At 36.2% G+C, this 15358-nt stretch overlaps 1 protein-coding gene across 1 annotated transcript; it reads right to left on the minus strand.

Annotated features, from left to right (window-relative positions):
- Positions 1-7264: 7264 nt before the first annotated feature.
- Positions 7265-8218, minus strand: LOC143655729 (olfactory receptor 13C3-like). The gene has a single exon (XM_077127136.1). The coding sequence runs from the start codon at positions 8216-8218 to the stop codon at positions 7265-7267; it is 954 nt and encodes a 317-aa protein (XP_076983251.1).
- Positions 8219-15358: the final 7140 nt, after the last annotated feature.

The following is a 15358-nucleotide window of genomic DNA, read 5'->3' on the forward strand; positions in this document are numbered from 1 at the left end:
GAATCAAGGCTACTGGAGCTCAGTTCAGTAAATTCAGATACTTCCATCTACCCACTCCAGTAGACCATAAACCAAAAGCAGATATCTTCATACTGCATATGAATAACCTCCAGGATAACCTCTCCGTTTGGTTTAAAATCTCCCAGCCACTGAAACTTTATTTTGTCTCATTTCTCTCTTCCCCCTTCAGTCAATAGGGCTTTCTTAATCCCACGATGCCAGGCCACAGCTCATCCTGGAAGTACTGGCCCATGTTGCCATGGAGATTTCCACCTTTGGGTGTCCTGTCTCATGTGGGGGGGATGGCAATGAGTTCATCTGCCAAGTTGGGTTTGAGAGAGAGGCCCCATCTGAGCAACAAAATAGGTTCTCTATGGTGACTTTTAGGCATAATTATAAGTAGGCTTAGCTTCTCCTTTGCAGTAATAAGTTTCATAGGCATCAACCCCAAGATCGATGGCTCAGTCTATTGAATTGTTTGTTTCCACTGCTTCTGAGAATATTAGGAATTACCCCAGATGGAGGAGCAAAATATTTCCTCCTTTATCCCCAGTCCATCAAGGAGACATTGCAAGTACTTTTTCATTCTCTGTCCAAATTACTCTTGGATATATTCGAGCATCACATTAACCTGTATAAACCAACAAGATCTCATGCCCTATTCAAGATTCCATGTAATTATGATGTTCACATAAACTGACCATACAAGTTAAATTGGAGAATGTGCTACCAAAAATATAAATTTTGCACCAAATAAACATCCCTTCCTTTGGTTTCACCCCAAGGTTAATGCAGTATCCTTTGGTGAGAGCAAGGAATTGAAGTCTCCAACTATTATGGTAGAGCTATCTACTTTTCACTTCAGTTTTGTCAATGTTTGCCTTATGTATTTTTGAGCACTTTGGCTTGGTGCATAAATATTTTTAATTGTTATATCTTTTTGTTGAATTGTTCCTTTTCTTAGTATATACTGTCCTTCTTTGTCACTTTTAATTATTTTACATTTGAAGTCTTATTTGTCAGATATTAGTATAGTTATCCCTGCTTTTTTGTGGTTATAGTTTGCATGAAGTATGTTTTCCCAACCTTTCACTTTTGAACTATTTTTGTCCTTGGGTCTAAAGTAAATCTCCTGTACACAGAATATGGATGGGTCCTGTCTTTACATCTATTGTGCCACTCTATGTCTTTTGATTGGGTGTTTAATCTATTAACATGTAATGGTATTGCTACAAAGGCATTACTTTCTTCTACCATATTGTCTTTTAGATTTTATATGTCATATCTAAATTTTTTCTCTTTGTACCTTTACTGATAGTCTTCACTACTAAACTCTTCTCCACACCTCTCTATCCTATCTTTTCCTATCTGTCTGTAGTGTGCCCTTTAGTGTTTCTTGTTGAACTGGTCTTTTAGTCATGAACAGTCTCAGTGACTGTCTGAAAATATTTTAATCTCCCATTCATTTTTGAAGGACAGTTTTGCTGGATATAGAATTCTTGATTGGCACTTTTTCTCTTTCAGAATCTTAAATATAGCATACCACTGCCTTCTCATCTCCACGTTTTTTGCTGAGAAACCCACACATAATCTTATCAAGCTTCCCTTGTATGTGATAGATTGCTCTTCTCTTACTGCTTTTGACATTCTCTTTTTGTCTTTGGCATTTGACAATCTGGTTAGTGTCCTGGAGTATGTCTATTTAGATCTATTCTGTTTGGGATTTGCGTCACTTCTTGGATCTATAACTTTATGTTTTTCATAAGAGATTGAAAATTTTCAGTGATTATTTCCTCCATTACTCTTTCTGCTCCTTTTTCCTTCTATTCTCCTTCTGAGATTCACACAACACATATATGCATGCACTTCATTTTCTCATTCAATTCTATGACACCTGCTCATATTTTCTCCATTCTTACCCTATATTTTCTATTGTGTGTCAGATTTCAGATGTACAGTCCTCTAATTCACTAATCCTTTGATTAGATTATCTCTACAGAGATGTGATGTGCCCAATTTTGGGTGTGACCTATGATTAGATGGAAGTGTGATCCACCCCTCCCTCCCAAGTGAGTCTGATTAGTTCAGTATAATCTTTTAAAGAGGAAACTTTCAGAAAGAATCAAAACGACAGAAGCCTCAGAAATGAGAGAGCCCATAGCTCACACAGATGCCCATAGTTGAGAACAAAGTCACAGATGTTTGGAGATACTTGGAGCCCAGCAGACGTCACCATGAGATATTAAGCAAGCCTGAACCAAGAGAGAATAAAAGGAAGCCAAGAGATGGAAGCCAGCCCTGGGACTGTGAGGGAAGCAAAGTGAGGGACCCCCACAGGAACAGATGATGAAAGAAACAACACCCAGGAGCAAGAGAAAAACAGATCCCATTCGGAGGGCCCAGCCTCTCGAGAACATCAGATAGTTTTATCTCCCTGCCTCATATTATTGACAGACCCTTCTAACATGAAAAACTAGAATGGCCATAGCTCAAACGCCCCTAAAGAGAGGGATAGAAGGATCAAAGGTGATGGTGGAGTTATACAGAGAAGATAGGTTTTACCAAATGAATTTGAATGCTGAAACATTAAATTGATATCTCTTTTAGTCTCCAGTATCATAGAGCAGCTAGAAGTAAAAATCTAAAATTGTGGATTTGGGACCCATTTCAAACTCTGAAATCTGTTCTACAACTAATTATGGTGTTGTGCTTTGAAATTTATTGCTTTTTTGTATATACATTATTTTTCACACAAAATAAAAAGACTCGGTTGTGACGATAAAAACAATATTTATTCCTTCTATCTTCCTATATTCTGGAGCAGCTAGAAAAGAAAAATCTGAGAGGATCATATGGTAGCCCATGGCAAACTCTGGGACCTGTCCCGTAACTACTCGTTGAAGAGTGTTTCAAAAACTATTGCTTTTTTATTCCTTTGCTTTGCATGTATGTTATATTATACAATAAAAAGTTTTAAAAAATCATATGGCAGGGAGAAAGATCAAATAAGATGGCGGAGTTATACAGAGAAGGTCAGGTTTAACAAATGAGTATGACTGATGAATCATTATACTGATAGACCTTTTAGTCTCTAGTACCTTAAAGCAGCTAGAAATAAGAGCCTAAAATTGTGGAATTATGACCCATACCAAACTCTGAAATCTGTTCTACAATTAGTTTTTGTGATGCACTTTGAAATTTATTGCTTTTATGTATATGTGCTATTGAAAGAAGAGGAGTATAACAGAGAAGATCGGATTTAACAATTGAGTATTACTGCTGAATCATTATATTGACATTTCTATTGTTATCCAGTTTCTTGGGGCAACTAGAAGAAGAAACAAAAATTGTGACCTGTAACCCATATAAAACTTTAAAAGCTGCTCTATAACTACTTGTTAAAATGCACTTAGAAATTTATTGCCTTTTTGTATGTATGTTATATTTCACAATAAAAAATAAAATGCAAAAAAAACACAATACAGGCAATCAATACCCAAGAAAGAATAAATGCCTGCTGCATCTAGGCTGTAGGCCATTGATTTCTAGTCAGTTTTTAAACAACAGAATGAGTAGGAAGGTCAAAAAAACTCCCTTGGGAGACAAAGGTCCTAGAAAGAAAACCTCTGACCCTGGGAAAATCAAGATCAAGATTTCTGTTCTGATGGTGTGGGTTTACAGAAAAGAACTTACCCTGTTGTTTTATTTTTGTCTCCAAATACTGGCCTTAATGACACAGAATACGCTGCCTTAAAAAGAAGCAGCTCAGGTGGGCATCATATAAACCAATTCCTACTCTATTATCCATAGTGCAATTGTTGGGAAAAAGCACATGTGACATGGGAAGGACCAACAATTCCATCTTGACTAAATTTGTCCTGGTGGGACTTTCTCCTCAACCAAAGATTCAGATAGTTTTCTCTGTGCTAGTTTTATGGATGTACCTGATGATCCTGCTGGGAAATGGCATCCTCATCTCAGTAATCATCTATGATTCTCACCTACATACCCCCATGTACTTCTTCCTCTGAAATTTTTCCTTCCTAGACATTTGCTACACAAGCTCCTCAGTCCCACTAACTCTTGATAGCTTCCTGACAGCTTCTCTGGGTGCATGGTGCAAATGTTTCTCTCCTTTGCCATGGGGTCACTGAATGTGTCCTCTTGGGCACTATGGCACTTGACCACTAGATGGCCATCTGCTCCCATTGAGGTACCCCATCATAATGAGACAGTTACCGATGTGCTCATGGCAGCTGGGTCCTGAGTCTCTGGACTTGTGGACTCCATGGTGCAGACATCCCTCACAATGCAGTTACTGTTTTGTGCTAATAATGTCCTTCACCATTTTGTCCGTGAAATTCTGGCTATCCTGAAGCTGGCCTGTGCTGATATTTCAACCAATGTGATCAGAATGGCAGGCTCAAATCTGATTGTTCTGGTTATTCCATTGTTAATAATTTCCACATATTGCATTTTTATTGTTGCCACCATTCTGAGCAACCTTTCCACTGAAAGAAAATGTGTGCTCAGCCCACATGACAGTGGTGATTATATTCTATGGTACCATCTTCCTCATGTATGCAAAGCCCAAGTCTAAAGATGCTGTTGATGCAAATGATCAAGACATCACTGAGACCCTCATCTCCCTCTTCTATGGAGTGATGACCCCAATGCTCAACCCCCTCATCTACAGTCTGAGCAACAAGGATGTAAAGGCTGCTGTGAACAACATGCTGCGGGGGAAACTCTTCCCTGTAGAATGTGAAAACTGACTGTGCGACTCAGTATTAAAACATGTGGCAGACATGAAATTCATAAAGGGGAAGTTCCCGTGTGTCATTCAAACCTTATGACATAAATATTCTTGTTGCTATTATTAATTTTCTGTTCTAACTGAACAAGCTTATAGTTTTTAAAAATGTGGAAATGCAAAATGTTGAAAATACCTCAAGAATCACCAGTGAGAATGAATCACCTTTTAAACAATGGCAAGTAATCAAGTTGAAAATTTCTCTATAAAAGCTTTTGTTCTATGTAAAGTACATTATTAATTATGCAATTTTAATAATAATCTGCACATCACATGGTAACATGTATTTTCTTTTAAATTTGTCGATGGCTTTACTATTTCTAACACATATATCAGCTCCTTATGATTAGGAACTTGTGTACTTTTACCCTACAGCTTCCCAAAGACGTAGAGCAAAATTTGGCACATATTAGGTGCACAGTAAATATTTTTTGAATAAATAAATAAGTCATGTAATTTATGACCATGAAGGTATGACTATCATATTGAGGTAATACAGATTATGCAAAAATAGGGTTAACTATATTATTTTCAAAATGAACTATGTTACTACTGTGTCATATGAATAGCAGTTGAAAGGGCATCACCATTTATTTTATTATGATGTGTACTGTAATGTAGAGGAAAAGCTTTATTCACCAGCTAAAACTTTTTGGAAATTGGGTACATAATAAGAATAAAACAGCTCAAAGAGCTCCCTGGTATTGCACCCCAAGTTTTAACTTAATAAAATTGACATGACATGGTAGCAGTGTTCGTCTTTGACTTTGAGAAGAGTCTAAGCTGTACTGAGGACCTCTTTTCTACTCTGCATTCATCACAATACCTCTGAAATGACATGAGAGGTAGAAGAACTGGTGACTGACAAAATTTACAGTATGAGGAAAAGCAATGGCCAAAGAGAAAAGCCAAACTGCTCACTGAACTGAAGAACTTCATGATTTGGAGGACTGGAGGATAAGACTGAGAGGTCCCAAGAGGGAAATGGTCTTTATTGAATCCATGTGGACAGCACCCATATGGAGCATGGAAGTCCCACTTCCAATGGGGAAATTGTATGAGATTTGGGCAATAGAGGAAAACACACTCTCTTAGAGGAATCTATAAGACATATATAGAACTATAGAATATAAATCTGAAGTAAAAGGCTATAACTATTTTTAAATTGTAAGGGAAAACCCATAATGCCATCCTGTCTTGTTAATAGGTAATTAATTGCATTTAATAAAATTGAGTTAATCCGTGCATAGTACATGGAATATTTGATAAATATTAATATTGGGTGTGCTTTCCCACTATCCCATATCCTTAATAACCATTCTCATACATTTTCCCTTGATATCAATATGTATAAAATGAAAAACTCAGGCAGTTCCTTTGCAGGGTAGTTCAACAACTCATGGATCACAGTTTGCACCTCACCTCTTACCTTTGGGTCTGTCCAGACTTCAGTCTAATTATAAATTTGGAAGAATGAAGGGTGGTGGAAGTGTGCCCAGAGAGAAATTAGTAGTGTCTTGGAAGTCAACTTCCTCAAGGGATTCCATTACAGTTTCAACTAGTGAAACAGGGTTAACTTCTCCAAATGGAAAATGTTTCCTCAGGGGAGGCAATTACAGGTATATCAGGCAATGCAGTTTTATCTCTTCCAGTGGAGATGATGGACCATAACAGATTCAACTGGCAAAGAAGACTCAGCAGAATTTAGGGGTTTGATGTAATTGCATCATCGAAATTAGTCCATATGTCCCCCTACAATTCCCAGGAAAAAATTCCTTTCCATTCAATGCCTTCACTTTAACAACAGACACCCTGCAATGCTGGGAATTCAATTTGCGTTACTTGTACAGTTACTTGCATGATGTGACTCTGATTTGGTTTTCAGATATCTCCAGTCTGTAACTATAAGAAATGAGAGTTTCCTTCAGGGCACATATACAAACTTGAACATCATCCTGTGGCACCTGAGCAGAATTTTGAAGCTCTGAGTCCATCCTTCTCTTTAATAACTGATCCATTGTATTTAGGAATAACCAGTCATCAAGGGTAAAGAGAGATAATGTCTGTACTTTCCACTTAAACAGTATTCAATACCACTGAAGTACTTTGTGGTTGAGCAGAATTTCTATCTTTGTCTGACTATATTTGAATTGTATGTATGATTTTTCCCCCGTTACCACACTGTACATGAGAACACTCACTCCAGATATCACCATATACGACAATATTAAAGAATTAATTGTTTTTGGGAAATTTGGATTAGAATATGCTGGAATCTGAAATGATAACTCAGACTATAGTCCCTAGTATTCTTAGGTAAGCAAGACTAGTGAAACAAAGAATAGAGATATCACTTTCTAACTGTGTTTTCCTCTGGGAAGTTCTTCATTGATTTTACTAATATGAACAACAGTCTGTTTCATAAAGTATGATTTTCATTTTCCAGGTTTCTTACTGGATAGATTTATAAGAGAACAAATATTTCACAGCAGCTTTTACATCCTTATTCCTCAAGCTATAGATGATAGGATTCAGCATGGGGGTCATGGCCCCATAAAACAGGGACATGAGCTTGTCTACAGTTTGAAATTTGTCTTCCCCAGGCTGGTCTTGAGACGTGGGCTTTGCGTACATAAAGAAGATGGTACCATAAAATATGATCACCACAGTCAGGTGTGAGGAGCAGGTGGAAAATGCCTTGTGTCTCCCTGTGGCTGATTTCATTCTCAAGATGGTGTAGAGGATGAACATGTAGGAGAAGAAGATGACCAGCAGTGGAAGAACCAGGAAGACCACATTGGACACCAGCATGGTGGTAACATTGAGAGATATGTCAGCACAAGCTAACTTGAGGACAGCCAAGATCTCACATGCGAAATGATTGATGATATTGTTTCCACAAAATGGCAGCTGCATGGCAAGAGCTGTTTGCACAATTGAGTTGATTCCACCAGACAACCATGACGTGGAAGCCATCAGCACATATACCATCTGGCTCATGATGATGGGGTACCTCAGAGGGTTACAGATGGCCACATAGCGGTCAAAAGCCATCACGCCCAGGAGGAAACACTCTGTTGACCCCATGGCAAACACAAGAAACATCTGCACTGCACAACCATGAAAGGAAATGCTTCTTTTCTTTGATATGATGGTCACCAATGTTGAGGGAATGGAAGCAGATGTATAATAAATATCCAGCAAAGAGAGGTTTCCCAGGAAGAAGTACATGGGGGTATGAAGACGAGCATCAAAAATGCTTACTATGATCAGAACACTGTTGCCAAGTAGAAGCACAAGATACATCAATAGAATTAGAACAAAGTAAATCATTTCAAGTTTTGGATGGCCAGAAAGACCCAGAAGAATAAATTCTGAAAGAAATGTCTGGTTATACTCATCCATGCCGTCTTCTTTCTCTATGTCATAGGAAGACCTAACCTAAAATATATACAGTGCCAAACAAAACATGTTAAAAGTTGCCTGAGATATAATTTTTTAGAGTGTAATGAAAGGAGTATTTGCTTCAAGGTCTGACACCCAGGTACTTTGGACACTGTGCTCAATTATAATAATACTGGGAATTTTTATGTACCTATGCCCCATAACTAAAGTGTAAAGATCTACTTATGAGAACATATAGATGCAGAAGTAACCTCTCTTACTATTAAGGACACATTTTGAGTTAAAATTTCTAAAATCTGTGAATTATGACAGGCTTCAAGCCAGACTTCTTAATTTCATCCTGCCCAGCAAGAAGAGGTGGCAATGGCAAAATTCAACCCAACAAGCACTGGAATTTTGATTCATCAATTAATCTACAAAGTCAAAATTTCAAAACAGCTTTGATTTTTTGCATTATTTCCTTCTATGCCTGACGCTGCATATCATATTCAAGTTAGTCTCATTGTGTATGTTATAGATATTTAATCCAAATAAGTTGAATCACATGCACTGCAATTGGACACATATTTAAGGCAGATCCGTTTGAGTTTATTGTTAATATCTTGTTTGATAGTTCTTATCAGAAGCTCATTTAATGGACTAGTTCTGCATATATATGATGGAAAAGCATTGGGGAATCTTATGTACTCTTTCTGCTCATTTTATACTGTAGCTTTAGAATTTATTTTGATAATATATAGTTTTAAGTCAACCTGAGAAAAGAATAATAATGTTTTAATTCATTATGTGTGTATATCATTTGATGCATTACAGTTAATTATTCTTTATATTATTGTCTTTTTTATTGCAATTTGTAGGGCAGAACTTAATGAAGGTTAATAGGTTAGTATAATTTACTGGATCTTGAAGCTCAGATCTTTGACACCAAGTCTTGTTCACGTCTTCATTTATTTAATGTGCATATGAATCATTGGTGATCTTGTTAAACTATATACTCCCTTTTTAGTGTTTCAGTAAAGATTTTAACTTCTGCATTCTAAAAAGCTTCCATGTGATCCTAACAAAACAGTTGTAGAAATAACAATGAATATCAGGGCTTTGGTCTACCTGAGCCAGCAGGTTATCCAGATATTTCTGCTCCAGAGCTATTTCCTTTTTTCTTATGATTGACTTTGACTTAATGACCTGAAAATACAAGAGCATACTTCTTTTGTTTATCAGTGAAGACTCCAGGCATATCATGTTGTCAAATAATCTTTATATATATATTTGTGTGTATGTAGTGTTGGAAAATACATTTAAAAAAAATAAGTTTGTAGAACTCTTGGTTGCCATGCTAGAGACCCAGGTTCAATTCCCAGGGCTTGCCCATGCCAAAAAAAAAAATTGTGTTAATTTATGTTGGATTTAAATATTTCTAAGGTATTATTGATAGCCCACCTGAGTCAATTCATATTGCAAGCACAGGAGTTATATAAAAACAATAATATAAGGTGTCTCCCATTACAGTGATAAATCATTTAGGAATATAGGAAAACCACCCATGAAATTGTATTGTATATGTGATTTTATTGTGTCGTGAGTGAAATTTTTAAGCTTTCCCAAATGCAAGAGGTTCATGAAAAATAAATCACTCAAAGGATAATTCATGAATATTTCAGACAGAAAGTATGGAAATAAGAAAGGTATAGAAGCCTAGAGGGAAAGAGGAGCATTTTGAAAGGGGGAACTTGAGCCCTTGTTTAGAAGTAAGTAGATGGTAGTACATCATTAAGCCTAGAGGAGTTTCTACAGAGGAGTTGTGACAAGCCCCTTGAGAAAGATAATGTGGCCAGAGTACCCAGAGGATTAAAGTCTGGCAGATTTTGGCTCCTGTTTTGGTGGGGAAAGAACCCTTTAGCAGAACGTGCCAAGTTTGAGATGAGTGCTCATACTCTGACAGCTCCACTCTAAACTTGACAATATGTTTTATGAGGTTTTTGAGCAGAAATGTGACTCACAGATGAACATATCTAGCTTAGAGGGTTCTCAATAAATACTAACTGGATGTCAATTAATCTATCTGTAATCACCATCAGATTTGAAGTTGACCAAAATCACAACCTAGTCCTCACCTGGGCTAAGAGGACTAAGAATGTCTGAACATATCCTGTTCCCCACTCACCCACTCCATTTGTTGTGCCCTAGTTGTTGGGAATCTTACTGTAGAGGAAATAATGACTGGGAGTCAGAAGCCAGACTCAACAGATGAATACTCACCACTGAATCAATTAAGAGAATACTCAGTTGAAATTTTTCAACTTTAAAGAGAAACAAAAGAGGAAATGGGTAATCTCAATTTTAGAGAAGAAAAATTTGAGCCTGAAAAATAATTTTTAAAATTTTATTCAGCTTAAACCCACATTACCGAAAAACTTCATACCTTCATTTAATTTATTTAGCTAACTTTTATTGCAGGATTCTAGGCATCATATTTCGTCCTTGACATTACTTCACTTGGCCGAGGTCATACAGCTAATAATGTACAGATGCAAGACTCTAAGGCCATACTCTTTCCATTACAACCCTGCCTAATTCATATTATTAAAATCTGTATACAAATCATATATCAACAACAGGAAACAGTCACCATAAGCCATAGATAAAATGAGGTCCCAAGACAAACTTGACTGTATTCATTCAAAAGAGCCCAGAGGAAAGTGACAATGATTCTACCCTCACTCTATATGACATCTTGTGAGAAATCAAAGTTATCTCCATATAGTGCCCAGAAATTGATCAAGGCGTGCCTTGGTTAAGGGGCATGTGGACTTTGACCAACCCAGTCATGAACGCAAATGGAAGAAAGATGGCTTGATATTGACTTACTTAGAAACAAGGTAATGTTGCAGGTCTATAGAGCTTGATTCTGCTTCCAGAAAATTGTAAAGACGGGGAATTTTAAGTCACTTAAGCAGCTTCTTTCGGAAACCTGATTCAAGCCTCCCATATCCAACAATAAACCCCCTGATCAATTTAAATATAACTGAGGCAATTCTGTCTTGCTTCCCTTATTGTCTTCTGTTCCCAGCACTTTAAACTGGATAACTTGCATTTTGTTAAATTGCAAGAGACGAGGGGAAAAGAGCTTATAGGTCTTGTACATCCCTCTACAAAATAGATGAAAGGTGATTTTCTAGGGTCTTAAGCAACATCCTTGCAGATTCATGATCATGATAACTTTAATGTGACCCAGTCATTCATTTACAGTGAAACTTAATATTTTTTTTTGTTTTTTTAAAATTTTTAATATCTTTTAGTTGATACTAATTAGCTGGAATCTTATAAAAACAGCCACCAGTTTAGGCAAAGTTAGGTCAGAGAATGAGAATCACCTAATACACATTTTTAGAGCAAGGCATGAACCGGCTTAGAGGAAAGGTGCTTGGGACTTAGGACAAAGTCTTGGATTTGAGATTCTTTGCTTCTAATTTATAGCCTCAGCTTTCTCACAGGTAAAGCAATTTTAAAAATATCTACTTTGCTTATCTCATAGGGGTTTTGTGAGGGAAAATTAGATAGCACATGTAAATTACTTCATGGCTTAAAAGGCATTTCAAAGATACATATAATAATAATGATGATGAGTATAATGGTAAATTGTTAGTTGTATTTTAATAATAACAATAAGGTAACTGTATTTCCTCAGGTTGCATATAGAATAAGCTGAAATCAAATATACAGAATAAACTCAAATCAAAGAATACCTTTATTCATGTCTTGAAAATGTACATTCTCATGGTATATAAAACTTACCTTCCCACTGAGAAATTATCTTCACCTTCTAGAAGGGCACATTTAGAATTTTCTTCTCTATGCCAGCACTCTGAATTGAAATTTAGTTTAAGAGATGTTGTTAGGTCCCACAGATGTAGAAGAGTAAATATTTGTCATGCAACAGTGATTGTAATTGTTCCCCAACTCCCAAAGTAATTTAAAGTTGGAATGAGAGATATGCAGAATGGAGAAACTTCTTGGTGCATCAGGGACAGTGTTCCACAGATTCAATTAAAAGATGCATTGGAAATAAAAGTGGCACATCAACTCTAAAAATGAAATAGAACTCTCCTGATCATATAACTTTGGAAACTCAAGACAAATGTCCATTAATAAAAATTTATAAACTGTGAGATTTTTTAAATTCATAGTACCTTTACCAAAATAATTTTAAATGCCAAGTTCAAAGAGAGAACTTAATTATCCAAATAGTAATTACCAAAGTCAAATGTTAAATTTAAAAAATGATCCAGATGTGAAAATTGAATAAAATATTCAAATATCTCATCATTTAGCTCTTCTACTTGCTCTGTCGCCATTCTTTTAGAGAAGAGATTCATGTATTAATGAAAGGAACATAAATAAGCTATAAAATACATATCTTTACAGAACAAAACTGAATCTAGATATTTAAGGCCACAACAGGAAAAATCCAGAATTGAAGGATTGTTTCATGAATTCATAAATTTACATATCACCTTTTGAATAAAAGTGTTTCAAATTTAGGTTGACCATAATTTTTTTTATTTCACTGACAGTATTTGGGTTCTGGGAAATAACAGAATCCACTCAAGGAAGCAAGTTCATTATTTAGGTGCATGCATAATGACAAACACAAACTCCCATAAGCTATACCATCTGTGGTTTAAAATACAGATGAAAATTTGTCAAGGTTATTTTAGAAAAAAAAAATTCGCAAAGTCTTAGAGCAGAAAAGCTCTGTCGGAGTTAACTATTATAGCTCCTGCTCTATTCTACTAGTTGTCAGGATGTGCGATACCAGAATCAGAATGGCTTTTAAAAAAGGGAATTCATTAAGTTGCAAGTTTACAGTGTTTACAGTTCTAAAGCTGTGAAAATGTCCAAATTAAGCAAGGATATAGAAATGTCCAATCTAAGGCATCCAGGGAAAGATAAAGAAGATCAAGAAGACAGATGATGTTCAGGGTTTCTCTTTCAACTGGAAAGGCACAGTGTGAACATGGCAGTGTCTGCTAACTTTCTCTCCAGGCTTCTGGCTTCATGAAGCACCCCAAGGAGCATTCTCCTTCTTCATCTCCAGAGGCCTCTGGCTCCCTAAGCTCTGCTGGCCTCATGGCTCTATTGCTGTCAAGTTTTTTCCAAAATGCTTCCTCTTTTAAAGGATTCCAGTAAACTAATCAAGACGCACCTGGAATGGGTGGAGTCACATCTCCCTTTAATCAAAGATTAATACCCACAATTGGGCATGTCACATCTCTGTGGCGATAATCTACTCAAGTTACCAACCTACAGTGCTGAATAGAGATTAAAAGAAATGGCTGCCTCCAGTAGTTGGATCAGGATTCAAATATGGCTTTTCTAGGGTACATAATCCTTTCAAACCAGCACAGCTCCCATTTCTATAGATTATGAATTGAACATATTAAATGGTAAAATGATGCTCTGAAACCACAGTCTCTGGTAGTAATTGATTCAGTAACAATCACAAAAGTCTAATACTCTCGATGACGAAAAATGCTTTTAGGAATATAAAATAATTTTTTATATTGTGAGGCTAAGATGAAACTGGATTTATTTATTAAATTTCAGCATTTGAGAACATTTTACAGTACCATACATATTAAATTCCTTCATTCAATAAATATTTGCTGAGCACCCACTAAATACCAGATATTTTCTTGGCTCTGATAATGCAATATCTGATTGAGTCATTTTGCAAGAAAATGAGCATAGGAAAAACAAGGTTGTGTCAAAGACTTATAAAGACTTATATGTTAAGTCATGTACAACAGAAAATATTCAACAGAATTTGTGAAACACTGAAGCTTGCAACATTTTTCCAATAAGTATGGTCTAAAGAATTTCCTATAAACTTATATGTTATTTTACTATTATAGATTTACATCTGTATTTTAGAATCAGTAATGAAGGATGAAACATAGCCTGAGACAATTCCACCAACAAAACATTTAAAAATTAAATAAAAGGGAGATAAGTTCTTTTTTTTATTTTTCTCTTCCTAAAGCAGAGAAAAGAATACTACTCACAAATATTTCTGACGTTTTATACTTTTGCTAAGTTCAATGTGTTCCAGAGAATATTTTTAATACAATAATATTTCAGCTTTTTTCTTATGCTTCTACATTTTTAAATGATATCTAAAACATTTTGGAGTTCATAAAATATGTTCAAAATCCTTATCACATTAAACTACATTTTTGAGTATGTATCTCCACAAGATGATGGTGTTTTTATAATCTCTCTCCTAAATGGTATCCGATTATAGTGAAATAGACTAATAACATCACAGATGTAACTTGCTGAATCTTATGCAATAGATGAAAAATTCAGGGTAGATTAATTGTATTATGATACTAAAATGTCACTAATTTTGTGCCTTTGAACTTGGTGATGATTCATGCTATGATAAAAATCACTCTACCTGCTGGGACACTTTTTATGGTATTAGAGTTGGAATGGCTGAGTGTTGTGTGCCATGTTGTAATGGATCTAATAGCTTAGCTCACACATATATACTCCTAAACTTTGGAGGCTAAAAGGAATATTAATATAGTGGTTCAACAGCCATACTCATTTGCCAAACCCTATTCTCTCTGTTATACCTCCTCCTTCTCCTTTGATGCTTCTCCCAATCTATAGGGATCATTGGACACTGCCCGTATCACTTTTTCATGTTGAGAAGGGTGTTGACACTAAAGGATAAGGGGATGTAATTAATTGATAATCTTGGAGAGGCTGGTCTTTCTGGGTATCAGGATTTATCTGATCTTGGAAACCTCTGGGAATTATAAGTTCCAGGAAAGCAAACAGTGCAAGAAATGTTTATAGAGTCTCAGTATGAGCCCTAGGAGTTCTCAAGAGTTAAGAGGAGTGATGCTGGTTGTGGTTTGGCAAACCATGGCAATCAGTACTATCTAACTGAAGGTTGCATAAGAATTACCTTCATATTAGCCTCTTTACCCCCCTTGATCTCTGTTGGCCACTGATGCCTTATTTTATTACACTTCTTTTCCTCCCCTTACTTGGGAAGGTGTTGGTGATCCTTTGGTGCCAGGACCAGACTCATCCCCAGGAGCCCATGCCTCACAATGCCAGGGAGAA

The sequence above is a fragment of the Tamandua tetradactyla genome, chromosome 2 (assembly GCF_023851605.1).
Source record: "Tamandua tetradactyla isolate mTamTet1 chromosome 2, mTamTet1.pri, whole genome shotgun sequence".
Taxonomy (NCBI): Eukaryota; Metazoa; Chordata; class Mammalia; order Pilosa; family Myrmecophagidae; genus Tamandua; species Tamandua tetradactyla.